General features: G+C 50.2%; 1 protein-coding gene across 1 annotated transcript; it reads left to right on the top strand.

Annotated features, from left to right (window-relative positions):
• Position 1: 1 nt before the first annotated feature.
• ZIC5 (Zic family member 5) lies at positions 2-7417 on the top strand (the record flags this gene model as incomplete). The annotated part of the gene is made up of 2 exons (XM_011933940.1): positions 2-284; positions 4568-7417. Coding segments are annotated over 2 exons (726 nt in total), but the record flags the coding sequence as incomplete, so codon positions are not given.
• Between the last annotated feature and the right edge of the window lie 8245 nt (positions 7418-15662).

Below are 15662 nucleotides of genomic sequence, written 5' to 3'. Positions count from 1 at the left end.
GCCCCCGGCCGGCGGCGCCAAGCCCTGCTCCAAAACTTTCGGCACCATGCACGAGCTGGTGAATCACGTCACGGTGGAGCACGTGGGCGGCCCCGAGCAGAGCAGCCACGTCTGCTTCTGGGAGGACTGTCCGCGCGAGGGCAAGCCCTTCAAGGCCAAATACAAGCTCATCAACCACATCCGCGTGCACACCGGCGAGAAGCCCTTCCCCTGCCCTTTCCCGGGCTGCGGCAAGGTCTTCGCGCGCTCCGAGAACCTCAAGATCCACAAGCGCACTCATACAGGTGGGTGTCTGTCCCCGGCCGCGCCGCCGCCGCCACCAGCTCCTGCGTCGCCGCCACTTCCGCCGCTGCTTCTCCTCCTCCTCCTGCTCGCCTTAGTTTTTTCCTCCTTCTGCTGCTTCTCTTCGCATACGTATAACCCGGACATGTGACTTCTTTTTTTTTCTCTCCCCCCCTTTTTTTTTCTATGAATAAGTAATTCGATAGCACACACAGGCCCCGCGTTGGGTTCCTACACGGCGGAGTCTCCAGCGCGCCCGCAGCCCCTCGGCCGGGATCCGCAACGCGCGCCAGCCGCCGCCGCCGCCACCTCGGAGCAGACGCAGCAGCAGCTGGAGCAGGAAGGCGCCCAGGACGGTCGGCAGCCCCTACCCGCCCGGCCCTGGGAAGTCGGGAAGGGCGATGGAAAGAGAGACCGGGGCCGCCCCGGCAAGCGCCTCTCTTCCCACCGGGTCGTAGGCCCCGCGCGGTCGCCGCGCTCCGAGGACCGGGCATGGGATTTGCTGCCTGATTTGGGCCGCTCGAGGCAGGCCTTCCGGGAGGGGAAGGGACACCTCCGGGAAGACAGGAATGCGCTTTCGGGCCCCCGGAGACCACTCGCACTCGCCCACTGTGACACACTCCTCACATACACCTTCGCTTGCATGCGTCTCCCACAACTTTACACACTCATATCCTCCAGCGCCTGCACCCCATTCTCGCGACACCGACACCTGTGTGTCCTCACACTCACATCATTTACACGCCGCACGCGCCCTCTCACACGCAGTATCACACTCGCCCTGGAGGGTGCTGGAGTTGACATCTGCCCTTCTAGAGAAGGTTGTAGTTAGAGGAGGACCGAGCCTCCCGCCATCGGTGAGGCCTACCCTGTCGTGGAATTGGGGGGAGCCACCGGCGTCGTGGGGACCCTCCCACCCCACCTCAAGCCCTGCCTCTGGGGATCCCGCAGCGCTGAGGAGGGCGGCTGCGGTGCGGGGCGGTGGATGACTCCTGTGGGTCGTGTGCCCCCTTTAAGGGGACGAGCGCGTCGGGCGGAAGCGCTGATGAGCGCGAACGCAGTCGGGATTTATAGGGACAGACACGATTACCCCTCGGAGGACACTTAAGTAACTGGAGTTTACGTTCAGTAATCACTTGGCAGATTTATCGGCGCTGCCGCGGCCAGGAGGTAGCCGCCGGGGCCCACGCTCGGGCCGCGGGCGCTCGGGGCTCTGCGGGGGCGGCAGTGTCGGGGTGGTCCGAGGCGGGAGCCATGGCCTGGCTCCTGCGGGCCTCCTGATGGCCGGCGGGGAGCACGTTTTCCCAGGAGCCCGGTTTCCCTCTAATCGGGATCAGTCCGCCTTAATGATTTTTCCAGAAAGAAACTTCCCAGGAGGCTCTCGTAAAAACGCCCTGGCCGGCTAAGCCGGCTGCTCGCTCCTGTGCCCAGCATTGCTCGGCTGGGCAGGATCCAGGGACCGTGAAGCCTCTCCCCAGCCCGGCCCCCAAAGGGAACCCCAAGCGCGGTGCTGCGCGCGGCCTCGGGCCCTTCCCGCCTGCCCAGGCCTCGTGAGGGGAGCGGCCTTCTCTTCGCGGCTGCCGGGAGCTGCGGGCGCGGAAGCCGATCTGGGCTCCCGGCGGGACAGGTCGCTCCCTGCCCCTTGTCCCCAGTGGCCTTCTGGGGCGCGCGCGCTAGCGTGGGGTCGGAGGGCGAGGGGGACCCCAGGCGCCTGGGAGACCCGCGGTCATTTGGGTTTTTGGCTCCGCGTCTCGCGGACGGTTGCATTTCCTGCCCCCTCCCAGCGGCCGCGTGGGCCCCACCAAGTGGAGCGTGGAGGTCCCTGCGGGAGGGGCGCAGGCGCCTCGGGTTCAGACACCAGCCCGTGCTTGGTGTTTCTGGCGGTCCCTGGGCCGCTGAGCCATTGGGCATTGTGTCCTGAGAGGGCCCATCCGGACTTCCTTCCCTCCCTGCCACGCCGCTCTCCCTTTTTGGGGTTATCCGGGATCCCGGAACGGATTGATAAAAGAGACTAATCCCTGGGCCTCTCCCGAAGGCCCCTTTCCTGACCCACGTGCCCCCAATTCCGTTTATAACCGTCCTGCGGGGCCGACTCGCGCTCTCTCGGGAGAGGGAGCTGCTAGGAGCTGGCGGAGTCCGCAAGTGGTTCCTTACTTTCCCACAGGCTCCAGCTCTCAAACTCTGTAAATAGTTAAATTCTGACGTGACTCGTCTGTCAGAATCTTAAATGTAAACACTGAGGTCTCTCAGCCTTTCTAGTTAGGTAGAATTTGCTCATTCCCCTTAGGCCCTTTGAACAACATAGGCCGTTCCATCGCCCTTGCCTTGTTTTCTTCGTGTACCTCTTCCTTTATTTACCTCTCATGTTCTACCTTTCCTTCCACGACATCTCTCCCTTTCCTGAGTCTAATTGTTCCCCTTTTTCATGTGCAGTAGAGGAGTTAGCGCTGTTCAAAGCGTTTATTCACAACCCGGGATACGTAGGTTGAATAGAAACACGACCATGCTAAAAAACAGCATTGCGCTTTCGCGTAGGGTGGATGAGTAAACCCACGTAATTACGTCTCCATATTGAAAAAAGGCTGATTTTAATTTCTTAAAAAGAATATGATGTTAATTTGGTCTTATCTACGACTTAAAGTGTAATATAGAAATCAGGACAAATTACTGATGTTTATGATAAAAAGGGATTAGCTTTGTTTTTGTTGAAGCTCATCTACAGAGAATTTTTACAGGTTGTCATTATCATGGGGTTGTTTTTTCTCTTTATATATCACTGTAGGAGGCATATTTGAATAATGTCTAATTCTATTTTTAAACAGTATTTCCAGGTAGGGAAAGTTAAATTCCAGGCACCTGCCTGAATACTCTCAGATGTGCTAGCATACTCTGCCATTGAACCAGTTATCATTGGCGAAATGTTTTTAAAAAACTCACTACAGTAACATATCTGTGCAGAGGATGTAAGAAAATTCACCACAGAAATGTATGTACACTAAGCTGAGGCTTAATAGTTTCTTTCTGAAAATAAGTTATCCAAAACAAAAGAAAATGTCCTACCTAGTGTATCACCAGAGTAGTTGCTGAAATGTGAGAAATTCAGCTTTATTTTTAAATTGTTACCTAAAAGAGGAAAATATTAATACAATAATATGTATGAAATGACTTGTTCAATTATGGACTCAACTATATCAAGTTCAGAGATGCCAAGGGCAGAGGGAAAATTCAGTTAGACTGTTACCTGTTGTCTTCCTTTTCTTGCTGTTTAACACCAAAATGTAGTGTGGCTGAATTTCTCTAGTTGTCTTATTAAGTATTTCCATTTCCTGGACTAGAGGCCTTGTGTTTAAAGGCATTGTGTTTGTGGGGTGATTAGGCCAGTTTAAGGAGGTGATAGGCCATAAGACCCTGGCCTTTTTTAATTTTTTAAAAGTCTTTTTGACTAGTAAGCAATGTAGGGAGCTGTGAGAGTAAATATACTTATGGCATAAAGGTAGGTTCTGCTAAGGCTTGTGGTCTTTATTAATGTTTGTTAAAGCTCGTTCTGCTGTGCTCTTAACCGTCCTGCAAGTAGTGAGGAAAGCTGTAGAATGCAGAGTCCAACAGCCTATTCTCTGCCCAGCTAGCCCTGTAAAAATCTAGTAGTGGGAGTGTGCCTCTATTTCTAAAGAAAAACATTGTTTTGTTTTACCTCCTTCCTTTTCCCAGCTCCACATTCTCTCCTGTTGCCCCTCTCCATCAGTGAAATCGTGGGGAACACTGAAAGGAAATGCCGTTATTATAATTTGACTGTACCCCCAGTTTACTTTTAATTTACTGTATGTGTTTGCTTTTCTCTCTTTTTCTTATATGCTTATTTCCACCTGTGGCTTTGGAAGTATCATTTTGTGTTTATTTTGACAGGAGGATCTCCTGCTTGTGTTTTTGAGTGTACAGACCCTGAGGGGAGTGTGTCTGTTGGGGGAGGGGGTCTGCGGGTCCCCGGTGGGTTTCAGTGTTACATGCTGGCCCTTAGCTCAGCACTGGGGATCTCACCCTGACCCCTCTGGGACTGCAGGGGCTGACAGCCTCTCAGGAGCCCAGGTCCAGGCAAAGCCACCAGGCCAGTGGAATCCAGGCCCATCCTTGAAGTATTCCTTCCCTTTTGTGAATTAGGAAGAAGAGTTAGGCTGGGAGTTGGTCTTTGGGAGAATAGGAAAAACACAACCTTGGTTCTGCTTCAAGATTTCTCTCAAGTCAGGGGTCTTGCAAAGCCATTGTTGACCTTTCCTGTGTTTCATTGCAGGGGAAAAGCCTTTCAAATGTGAATTTGATGGCTGTGACAGGAAGTTTGCCAATAGCAGTGATCGGAAGAAACATTCCCATGTCCACACCAGTGACAAGCCCTACTACTGCAAGATTCGAGGCTGTGACAAATCCTACACTCACCCAAGCTCCCTGAGGAAGCACATGAAGATTCACTGCAAGTCCCCACCACCTTCTCCAGGACCTCTTGGTTACTCGTCAGTGGGGACTCCAGTGGGTGCCCCTTTGTCCCCTGTGCTGGACCCAGCCAGGAGTCGCTCCAGCACTCTTTCCCCTCAGGTGACCAACCTCAATGAGTGGTACGTTTGCCAGGCCAGTGGGGCCCCCAGCCACCTCCACACCCCTTCCAGCAACGGAACCACCTCTGAGTCTGAAGATGAGGAAATTTACGGGAACCCTGAAGTTGTGCGGACGATACATTAGAATTTATGATTAATAATAATAAGTGAAATAATAAGTTGGAGTCCTTGGACCACATCCTAACCTGAGACAATGCCGAGCCTGAGACAAACCCGTGACTCAGACTTGCCACCGGGTCTAATTAGCCCTATTTATTCAGTATGAAACCCTATGGTGTTTGTACATTTAATTAATTTAATTAAGATATTTGGGCCTTTTTTTTTTTTTTCCCTTAAAAAACAAACAAAAAACAACCAAGCTGGACTTGTACATTGCAGGAGGACAGGACTTGGGGGCAAATTGTACCAAGGAAAATCAATGGAGAGATTAGTTAATGGAGATACACACTGCCGATAAAATATATATATATATATATATATATATATATTTTTAAAGGAGGGAGAAAAAGAGCATTAAGTCAGAACTTAAACACAGCAACAAGGCCCTCTGCATTTCCCGGAGTGCCTCTCAAATGCCTTTGACACCATACCGTGGGCTGCTTTTGAGCCTCCTCGTTGGACCCTAATTCTGCCAAGGCCTCTTGATTGTAAACCACACACCTGCTGCATTGCCAACAGATCCTGGACTGTACCTGTGTCCAAAAATATTTGTAAAAACCCTTTGAGTTTAATATTTGTAATTTTTAATTTCCACTCTTTTATTACTGATCTCACCTTAACACAATATTTTTATACAGGATTATTTCTTCAGTATCCTACTGTGTGATTTAAGAAAAAGGTGCAGCAACCTTAATATGTCTCCATATCTTGTGCTACTGTGATTGTTCAAGCAAAAGTGGAGAGAAGAAAAGCTGCTGCAATAAGACAACTGTGAAACTGTGATATTTTATAAAATAGAAGAAATTCAAGTGCTTTCTTTTTCCTGTATGGTGGTTTTTTTTTTCTTTTTTCTTTTTAATCTGAATTCTCAGATACTGCCTCTCCTAACTGTGTCCAAAGTTCTTGTGTAATAAAGAGATTCTGTTTTCGATCCTAAGTTCTTTGGGATGCCAACATTCACAGTCAAGTCTTGAGGAGGTGTAATGATGGCATCATCCCTATTTTTTTTTAAAGCTGTTGTTTTTAAAACAGGCCAACACCTCTTTTATACTGTTGTATCAGCCTTTTAAAAAGTCTATTTTTCAAACTGCATTTTAATGCATTTTCTTCCACCTGAGCACTGAGCACACCAAACTGGAATCCATTTGAAAATGACAGTGTGTGAAGTGTATGATTTACATTAAAAGAGGGGAGGGAGTTGCCCTACATATTAAAATTTTTAAAAGGTTTATAGTTACCACCAAACACTGATGAATGTGTGACCTTTGCCAGAGCTGTCAAGCTAGGATAAAAAAGGTCAAGGACCTAGGACAATAACTCTTAGTCAATTTATTTTCGGTTGGTACAACACATCTCCTGTGCAAAATGTAGTCCATCAGAAACATCATACAGATATACTAAAGAGCACTAATTTATCCTTAGAGACCCTGAAGACACCCCCTCCCCAGGGTTTGTAGAAATTTGTTTTGTGTGCTGTGAGTGGTTGATATAGTCTTGTCATTGTTAATAACTTGTATGTGAACACTATTATTTGTACAGTTGAATTAATTTATTTTCAGACATCATCTTTTTTTTTTTTTTTCTTGGAAGAGTTCAAAGCACACCAAAGAATTATATTATACATTTTGGTGAAAGATTGTCATTTATGACCCATGGTTTATTTAAAAAAAAAGGAAAGAAAATGGAAAAATATATTTTTAAGCTTACTTGAATGAACAACGTAATGTGAAAACCAAGACTCTTCCTGCATGTCTTTTTTGCATTGTGTTGATGAGATTATATATAGTTTATAGATATATTATATTACTAGTACAGTGCATGGTGCTGTCACTTGGAAAGCCTTTCAATGTCGTCTTCAGATTGTTAGGGTGAATATGAAACATGCAGACCCTCCTTTATAAAGAAAAAGACCTTAAAACTTGAATATGAGATAATTTTACATTTGCAAAGTTTATTTGATTTTCATATTACTCACTTTCAAAGCCCTTTCAAATAGAAAAGGTATGAACTTTTGGGGGGATAATTTATGTATCGTAAACTTATTAGAACAAAATATTCCTGATGTATAATGAGTTGTTTTATTTATACAACTTTTTCAATGGTAGTTTGCACTATTCTTTATTATGCTACAGGTTTATTTATTATGAAACAAAGGAATATGTATTTTATGTATTTTACCATGCATAGGTTAACTCTTTGCCACAGATTTATGGGTTCTTGATACACCTAAAATAAAAAAATGTGTACCTCCAATAGAGAGCAAGCAAGAATGATTATGAAGTAACAAATTTAATAAAGGTATTCTTATTATTGTTGCTTATGTTTTACCTAATGGCATATCTCTCATACAAACAGAACAGGTTGCTAATGGAGTGAATGTCTTCCCTTGATCTCTTGATTTCTTAGCCTCTCCCCAAGCAATACAATATTTTTTCAGCCTGGTTTAACTTACAACTTACAAGCTTATCTAGGAAACATAAGATATTTTTGAAGACCAAGCCTTGCTGGTTATACTTACAGTAGCATAAATCTTTTGGGTTACTGCATTTATTTGTTAAAATAAGTAATATCCTGAGTGATTCTAATCAGTGAAAAGCCGAAAAGTGAATTTTAGCATTTCTTTGGTGCCCAGCCTCCAAAAGGAAAAAAAAGAATGAAGAAAATGTGGAGGGAGAGACAGTGAGGCTTCTAGACACAAAGAAGGTGAAAGCAAAATCAGTCAGGGGCTGAGATAGGTATTGAATGAAATTGAGTAGTGGGCATCGAATGCTTCTCATGGTGTGGGAGATCAAGATGCAATTTTGCTGTAGTTTGTTCTGGAAGTTGAGTGGCTATTGGTAATTTAAGCTCAGCATTTTGGGGCAGGTGTGTTGAACAATTAGATTCTTGCATGGCAGCAAAATACTCAAGTGGCTGAAATGCAGGTGTTTGGCTATGCACATTTACAAGGCTGGATGTTTGCTTGTTTTTGTTAGCAGATACAAAACTGATAAAAGGTAAATAGTTGAAAGCAATTGCTAGTAATGTCAATAAGCGTTTCTCTGAAAGGTTATAGTGGCTTTTGAAAGTCAGGTTTGTTAAATGTAGTAAAGGTGAAACAGGTTGCAAAGAGTTGTTTTAAGTCAGATGACAATAACCAGGACACGAAGGAGAAAAACACTCAGAAACGAGGGCCCCAATCTTACAGCTCTCTAATGAAGTTTCTTGTGAAAAGAAGGGTGACACAAAGCCACCAAGACATGAATCATTCATGGGAAATATAAAAGATAAAAGATATCTGACAATGAGCAGAACCTTGTATAGAGTGTATAAAACAAGTTTCCCCTTCTTATTTTCTGCTTTAAAACGCACAATCTCCCGCTCCCAGCGTTCTCTGTCCAGTCTATAGAGTTAAAATTGACCACTGCTCGTCCTGCGCCACTTCAAAGTAATTGAGTCCAGAACGGAAGGCTTGGCGCTCGGACAATCTTCATGGTGTGTTAAGATTTCTATGGCAATTGGCAAGCAAGACGTTCCCATCTGAATATGTCTCAAAGAAAGCCACTTATTGACACTAAGTTGGCTATCATCAAAGACTTCATCTTCCCTAGGCAAAACGTGGCCCTTGCAAATACTGTTTAAATCATCTACCTTTGTTTTCCAGGCTAGGAGAATCTTCAAATGCACAATTACTTGAAATTGATGTATATATATATTTCCCATTCAGGATGCTCTTTGGTAAAGCTGATGGTCCTAAAATCTAAACGCCATAGAGTTTGAAGGTGGAAATTATATTCTCTTAAGGAGTTGGAGGTGGCCACACAAGCATGGTAACACTGGGGACAGGAAAAGGGGAGGCCCAGCTAGCTGCAAACAGATTGCACTCTCACAAGTGACCTCTTCCACTTTGGGGAAGGTTTTGGAGACCATTGTTGTTTTACCCACCCAGTAATCATCTATCATCTCTCTCTCTGTCTATGAAATGAGACCAGAGGTGCTGGCCACTAGTATTTTTAAATCCCAGTTTGGTTGGGAAATCCAACTCCTGGGGAGGGAGCAGGGGAAACGTCTGGTTTCTCAAGTGATCACCTTAAGCCAGCAGTAAAGAAGGCTGATCACAAGGCAAACAAAACAACCCAACCGCTTATTAATAGTACTTTCATCCCCTCACATCACTCCTGGCCTGCCAGTCCACTCACAGTGTAGCAAAACAGGACGCCCAGCCACGGAAGCCTTCCAGGTCTGGAGGCACAGGCAGGCCCGCAGGAGACCCGAGGTGAAACTGCCCTGGGCCCCCAGTACACTTCCCCTCCGTGGACAAAAACTCAACCCCACACCCACGCACTCCCTGAGCACACATTAACATACACTGCAAGTGCCTAATCAGGCAGGGAGAAGTTCAAAGGCATGTTTTTTTTGAAATTCAAACTACTGCTTCTATGGCCCATCCACGCGGAGCCGTCCAGGATGGCTATGGTAGCGGGCAGGGCCAGGGGAGTCGCCAGCAGAGGGGCCACTGTGATTCAAGACAGTCGACGAGACACAGCTGCAGTGACCTTTTTACTTTCATGCCAAGTTACTTCAGTCCACTTGAACCTCATCAGAAATATATATATATTTATATGTGTGTGTGTGTGTGTGTGTGTATATATTCAGCGTTTAAGATTCCTCCATAGAACCTCCTAGCTTGAGAGAAAGGGGACAGAAAGAATGAAGAAAGGAGGATAGGAGCGGAGGACAGTCGGGTGGGGAGTGGGTGATGTTCGAAGGGTGGGGGAGAGGGGCAGGGGAGCCAGAGCCCCAGTTCCTCTTCCTTCTCTCCCCACCTAAGTACTTTTATTTGCAGAGCGATTGTTCTTTGTTTATTTAATACAAGTACGGTGTGAATGGTGAAAAATAAACACGATGAAAAATAACCAAACAGATGATTCCTCCGAGTGAAAAAGCCCGGACTTAATAAAAGTGCGAAGCAGTCACCGCTGAATGAGAAACCCTTTGAAGTGGAACTTATTATAGGAGGAATACTTTGGGGTTGCCTTAACGACGCCGCTGAATCGAAAGCGCTCGCCTTTGTCAGCGATTTGTTCTCCTTTGCTGGGGTGCCCGGAGAAATTACTTACATGGGCTGCCTTAACATGCAGCCTGCAAATCAGTAACTTTGCAGCTCAGACTCGCAGACGCCACTCGGCTGTGGACAAAAAGAGTCATGGGGGAAACGCACCAACCTTTCACGCCGAGGCTCTGGGGCTGGGGACTCACAGGCGTGTTGGGGGCGGCAGATAAGAAGTTGTATTACAACTGCCCCCCTCGCCCAGGCTTCGCTCTTCTTTCCTCTGCACCCCCCCGCCAGTCCAGGCTGGGGCTCTGCGGGCCCGGACCCCGCTCGGTGGCAGTGGAGGCCTGGCTCCTCCAGGGCCCTCCAGCGAGGGGCGCTCTAGGGCGCGCGGGCCGGGCGCGGGACTTTCCCAGCAGCCCGGGCCATATTTAATAAGGGTCGTTCATCACCGAGGCGCTTTGAAGGGTCGCCTCCAGCCCTGTGCCCATTAGAAAGGCGGAGGTGACATTTAAACTCCGTTTTCAAGGATCGCGGGGGGATTTCATTGAAAAGGCAACTCGTTTGTCTTATGAGCCTGGAAACAACCCCCTTCTCGCTCCTTTTGACCACATGGCATAACTCAAAAACAATAGTTCAAAAGTGAAATGGCATCGTGGTGTTCATTCGGAGACAGGCCCCCATCTAGCACCAGAGAAAAGGGGTAGTCCGCAAGACAATGTGCTTTTTGTGTCCAACTCTGTCACAAGGATTGTGTTGTTTGCTTTGGAGGCTGCGCCTGTTATACTTTCCTGAAAGTGCTTGTGTTAAACAAGAGTTATAAGTCATCCAAAACAACAAACATTTTGATTTTCTTTGCCTAAAGGGCTTTCCCTGGCTATGGGCACCGTGAAAAAATAATGTCCTTGCTGAGAAAGGAACACCAGTAGTAGCATTACAAGCGGGCGCATTAAATATTGAATGACACGGGAAAAAGAGCTTGTCGAGGGGCACTCAGCCTTAAAGTCTTTCTTCAACTTTGTCTTCGGTGGCTGCTGGACTATTTAAGATGGTATTAATTAAGGCAGCTTCGGATGCTGCCGAGCTGGCCGGCCCCTCTGCCGCGCTCGGTCAATGGGCCTGTGCCCCCGCGCTCTGCTCACGCGTTGGCTGAGCCGAGTGCAAATGTCACTTCTCATTTGGAGGCTGAAGAGAAGTGCCCATCCTACATTAAGGGCAGCAGGGATGCAGTCAGCAGCAGGCGTTAAAGGAATACGAGGGACTGGGGTGAGGGGAGGGGAGGCGGTAACAAAATGGGAACAGCTGTCCGGGGCGGGGTCGAGAGTGCGCCCTGCGCACCGCTTTTGGCACATTTTGGAGAGCGCCGCTGGCAAACCGAGGCCACGCGGGACTCACTGGGTTGGAAGACCCCTTCTCTTTCGTTGTTCCTGCGTGGGGAAAATGAAAACTCCACCCCTGCACCAATCCATTAGGCAGGCTGGCGGGGCGTTATTTTACAAAGGGACTCGCTTCTACAAAGAAAGACAAAAGCTTGGTGCAAACAGGCGTCTTGACTGACTTCCACCTCCCCCTACAGTCCCCTTCACAGATCACAAACAAATAAAGCCCAAAGGACCTCAGCCAAGTATCTCCAGATCCAATTTTACAGATGGCGAAACTGAGACCTCAAGCAAGACTCAAAATGGTTTTTGTCAATATTCCCCGAAGTCAGAGGTTGAGACCCTCTTTGAGACCAAACATCCAGGCGGGAGTGGAGTTCTTTTTAAAGTCGCCAACAACCACGCCAAAATGTCCCTTTCCCCTGCCCCCCATTGCAAGTGTTTGATTCAAAGTCAAATGGAAATTGGTTTCAGCAGTTGAAAATTCCTAACATCAAAAAAGGAATGAAGCTTACAGCCAACTGACTGTGGCATAAATGAAATGCACACTCTGAGAAACTGTGTTAACTATCAGTTCTTGATGAAGAGAGACAAGATTTGGCTGGGCAGAGGGGGCAGGGCATCCCAGCAGATTGATTTCTGCAGCCAGAAGCCCAACAGGCGCCCCCGTCTCCCTGTGTGGCGTTTCACCTGGATGTGGGCCTTCTCTTTTACCACACGACCCCTTGTAGGTGGGGGGAGATGCAGTAAAGTGCCCGCCCCACCCCCAACCCCGTGTGTGTGTGTGTGTGTGTGTGTGTGTGGTTTAGCACCCTTAGCTTTTGATCCATTTGCAATGTCTGATTCTCCATCTTAAAATGTGTCCATTCAGGGCTCCCTCTGGCCTTTTGGATAAGGGGCGGGTCATGTTTCCACCAAGAGCCATGCTGCAGGAGAACTAGTCCCTACCCTTCCTGCAGAGACTGGAATCTGAGCGCGATGGGTGGCCGGGGAGCTCGCATTCAGAGGGCCCTGAGATGCGGGCCTGGGGCCCTACGCCCCATTGGCAGCTGGAGGCGTCGCTCCGGGGCCAAGGAACGCCTGGCCGGGTCAGGACGCGGGCAGAGGTGGGCGGTGGGGCAGCCAGAGAGGGCCGCGCTAGAGCAGCCCACTCTCGCACAGTCTAGGACTGGAGCTCCTAGGCCCAACCGCCTACCTGAGTGATCTGTTTTGCACATCTTTCCTCATTCCTCTTCTCTGCTCTCCCTACCTCCTCTACTTTTTTGCATGAACAGGGCCCAGGCCAGGATAACGAATGCAGAAAGATAGCCTTTTGGCCCGGAATGTACGCTCTCGCGTGCGCATACACCCACCTCACACACACACACACACTCACGCCCAATTCAACCCCCCCAGCCCCGCCCCAGCCAGTGCACTGGGCACACGCTCGGGATTCAGGCACCTTGCCAAGAGCTCGCGAGCACCCTGCGTGGCACACTGGTTGGAGTTCCTGCACGAAGTGGCGGGGGTGGAGTGAGGAGGGAGGGGTGGGCGGCGGTGCACGCCGCCGACTGCTGGCGGAGCGCACAAGTTCAGTGCTCAACTTCCCGCTCTTAACGAGATCCGGGATCCCTTTGGAGAGGCCCTCGGGAGCTGGCGACGGGGCTGGGAGTGGCGTGGGTAAGCTGGCCCGCGCGGGGCGCGGGCGGCGGGGCACAAGGGCGCGACAGGAAGAGGGCGCGAGGGTGCCCGCGGCTGGCCGGGCGCTCCGAGAAGTCAGCGCGAGCAGCTGTGACTTCACCTATTAGCCCCGATGTCTTTCCGAGGAGCCTGGTGGAGTTAAACAGCCCACAATGGGCGCTCTGGGGCGCCTCCAGCCTGACCTCCACCCGGGTTTAATAGTTTCATAGGAACTTCATTAAATCAATTACTTAGTGAGCACATCATCATTTATTTGTAATTAGCAGCAAGGAGAGCGTTCTCTCCCCCAGCCTGCGGCCCGGGTCCCAGCGGGGTTGACTAGTTGTGCAAGCACTTTTGTTTGCTCGAGTGTTGACTCCCGGCATTATTCGGCCCGGGTAATCTTTACATCTCAATCTAGTATTCAGGGGGCGAAAGGAAAACAAACAGGGCGCAGGCCGGAGGCCAGCCCTTTGGTCCCAACCGCCCCAGAACTCGGCCATCGCTGGGCGTGCAGGGCGCACCTCCGCGGTCCCCGCTTCTCCCGGGCGGAATAGGCGAGGGCGCCACCGGGGCAGAGGGGCAGGAGCCAGCCCGGGGGGTCCAGAAGGAAAGTGGCGAAGGAAGAGGAGATGAAGGAGAGAAAGGAGAAAACCAGGAGCAGTAGCGCCGGGCCTGCAAAACGAGCACAAAAGAAATGTCCAGGCTCGCACACGTGTGCGGGCGGCATTGGAGGGGGAATGCGCGTTGTGCGTGTGTGCAAGTGTATGTCCATGTGTGCATGTGTGTGTGCGCACGCAGGAAGTGCGTGAAATCCATCCTTTTCAGCTACCCAGGGCTGGGCGGAGAGAGGGGAGTGGGAGCAGGAGGTGCCGGCCTGTGGTGCGCAGGAGCAGGAGGTGCCGGCCTGTGGTGCGAGGAGGCAGCTCGCTGGGTGTCCGGACTGCAAAAGTGCTTTAATTGGGGGGCTGCAGCCCCGGGCGCAGCTCCACTGCGGCCCACAAATTACTAGCGAGTGGTTAGCGAGGAGGGGGGAGTTGCGAAAGCCGGGCCAGAACCTGCGCGTGCGGAGCGGCACGAGTAATGGCTCCGCAAGGAGTCGTGATTCCTTTCGAGTGTAATCATCTTTCCCCACACGCCGCAGCGCCGGCCAAATCTCGTTTACATCCAAGGAGTTGCAGCTCGCCGGGCCAAAAACGTGGGCGACACGCCCCTGCGTCCTTGCCCTGGCCCCGATTTCCGCTCCAAGCTGGAAGTCCTTCCAGCACAGGAAACGCTCAACTTCTGGGGCTATCCCAGCTCAGGAAATGGAGGAGGGCGGGGAGGCGAGGGGTCATTGATGACCCGGCCTGGTTCCCTGAGGAACAGGCGAGTGTGAACAACTGTGAGGTGAGGAAAGGCCGTGGGGGAAAAACGCCCCTCGAGACGGCTTCCAGAAGAAACAGTGGCCCCTGGGGATCCTTGAGGTCAGTCTCTTAGACTTCCTGGGGCTGTGAGCTTTTGAGGACCGGACCCTGAATTTCTCCCTTGGTTCTGATGGCCAGGCCTGGCTGATCTGGGTTAATACTTGCAGGCAGGGAATGTGTGAAGGCGGTGGTTGTCTTGTGGATTTTGTAACCAGTGGTTTCAGTAAAGATCTAATCAGGGTCTGGAGTGTTTGTACTCTGGTGGGCCCGAAGAGGGTTCTGGGGCCCTGTGGTGAGACAGGGTCCGTCCTGGAGCCGGGGTGGAGGAGACAGAGGGCTGGGGTGTGACCCCCAGGCCTCTCTGGACAGCCCCAGACCTGGAGTCCGCTGGCTATGGCTGTGTTTGGGTGCACACGTGCGCGCGGGCGGTTGTACTCCCAGCAGTGGGAGCTTAGCTTGCTGGGGAGCCTGTTGCCAGCTCTCCTGAGGCCTCCAGTCTGGGGAGCCAACTCCGCCACAGTGCTTTGGGCTCTCAGGAGGGTGTCCTAAGCCTGCAGCTGTCTCACTCTCCTAGTCTTCTTGCTTCCACCTTTCCTCAGCTCTCACCATCAGACATCCAATCTGTTCCTCTCCCTAGCCTCATTTTCTGCAAAGTTGATCCCCAGGTCATTTGACCTCTACCCCAGGGTCCTAGGTATCCTTTGCCTGCAGGACACAAGGATGGGAGAGGCAGGAGCAACTAGGATCCTGTTTGAAAATAGGCTTTCTTGGCCTGGTGCGGTGGCTCACGCCTGTAATCCCAGCCGTTTGGGAGGCTGAGGCGGGAGGATCTCTTGAGGTCGGGACCAGCCTGGGCAACATGGTGAAACCCCATCTCTACAAACTATACAAAAATTAGCTGGGCCTGGTGGTGCATGCCTGTGATTCCAGCTACTCGGGAGGCTGAGGCAGAAGAATCGTTTGAACCAGGGAGGTGGAGGTTGCAGTGAGCCGAGATGGCTGGCGCCACTGCACTCCAGCCTGGGCGATAGGGCAAGACTCAGTCTAAAAAAAAAAAAAAAAAAAAAAGCTTCCCTCCAGCCCCCCTCCCCAGCATGGCAGAGCTCCTTGAGCTGCCCAGCTGCAGCTCACCCCGCCATGG

This window comes from Colobus angolensis, unplaced genomic scaffold (genome assembly GCF_000951035.1).
Source record: "Colobus angolensis palliatus isolate OR3802 unplaced genomic scaffold, Cang.pa_1.0 Scaffold13, whole genome shotgun sequence".
NCBI lineage: Eukaryota > Metazoa > Chordata > Mammalia > Primates > Cercopithecidae > Colobus > Colobus angolensis.
Note: the sequence above shows the minus strand (reverse complement) of the source record. Positions and strands in the feature narration are given on the sequence as shown.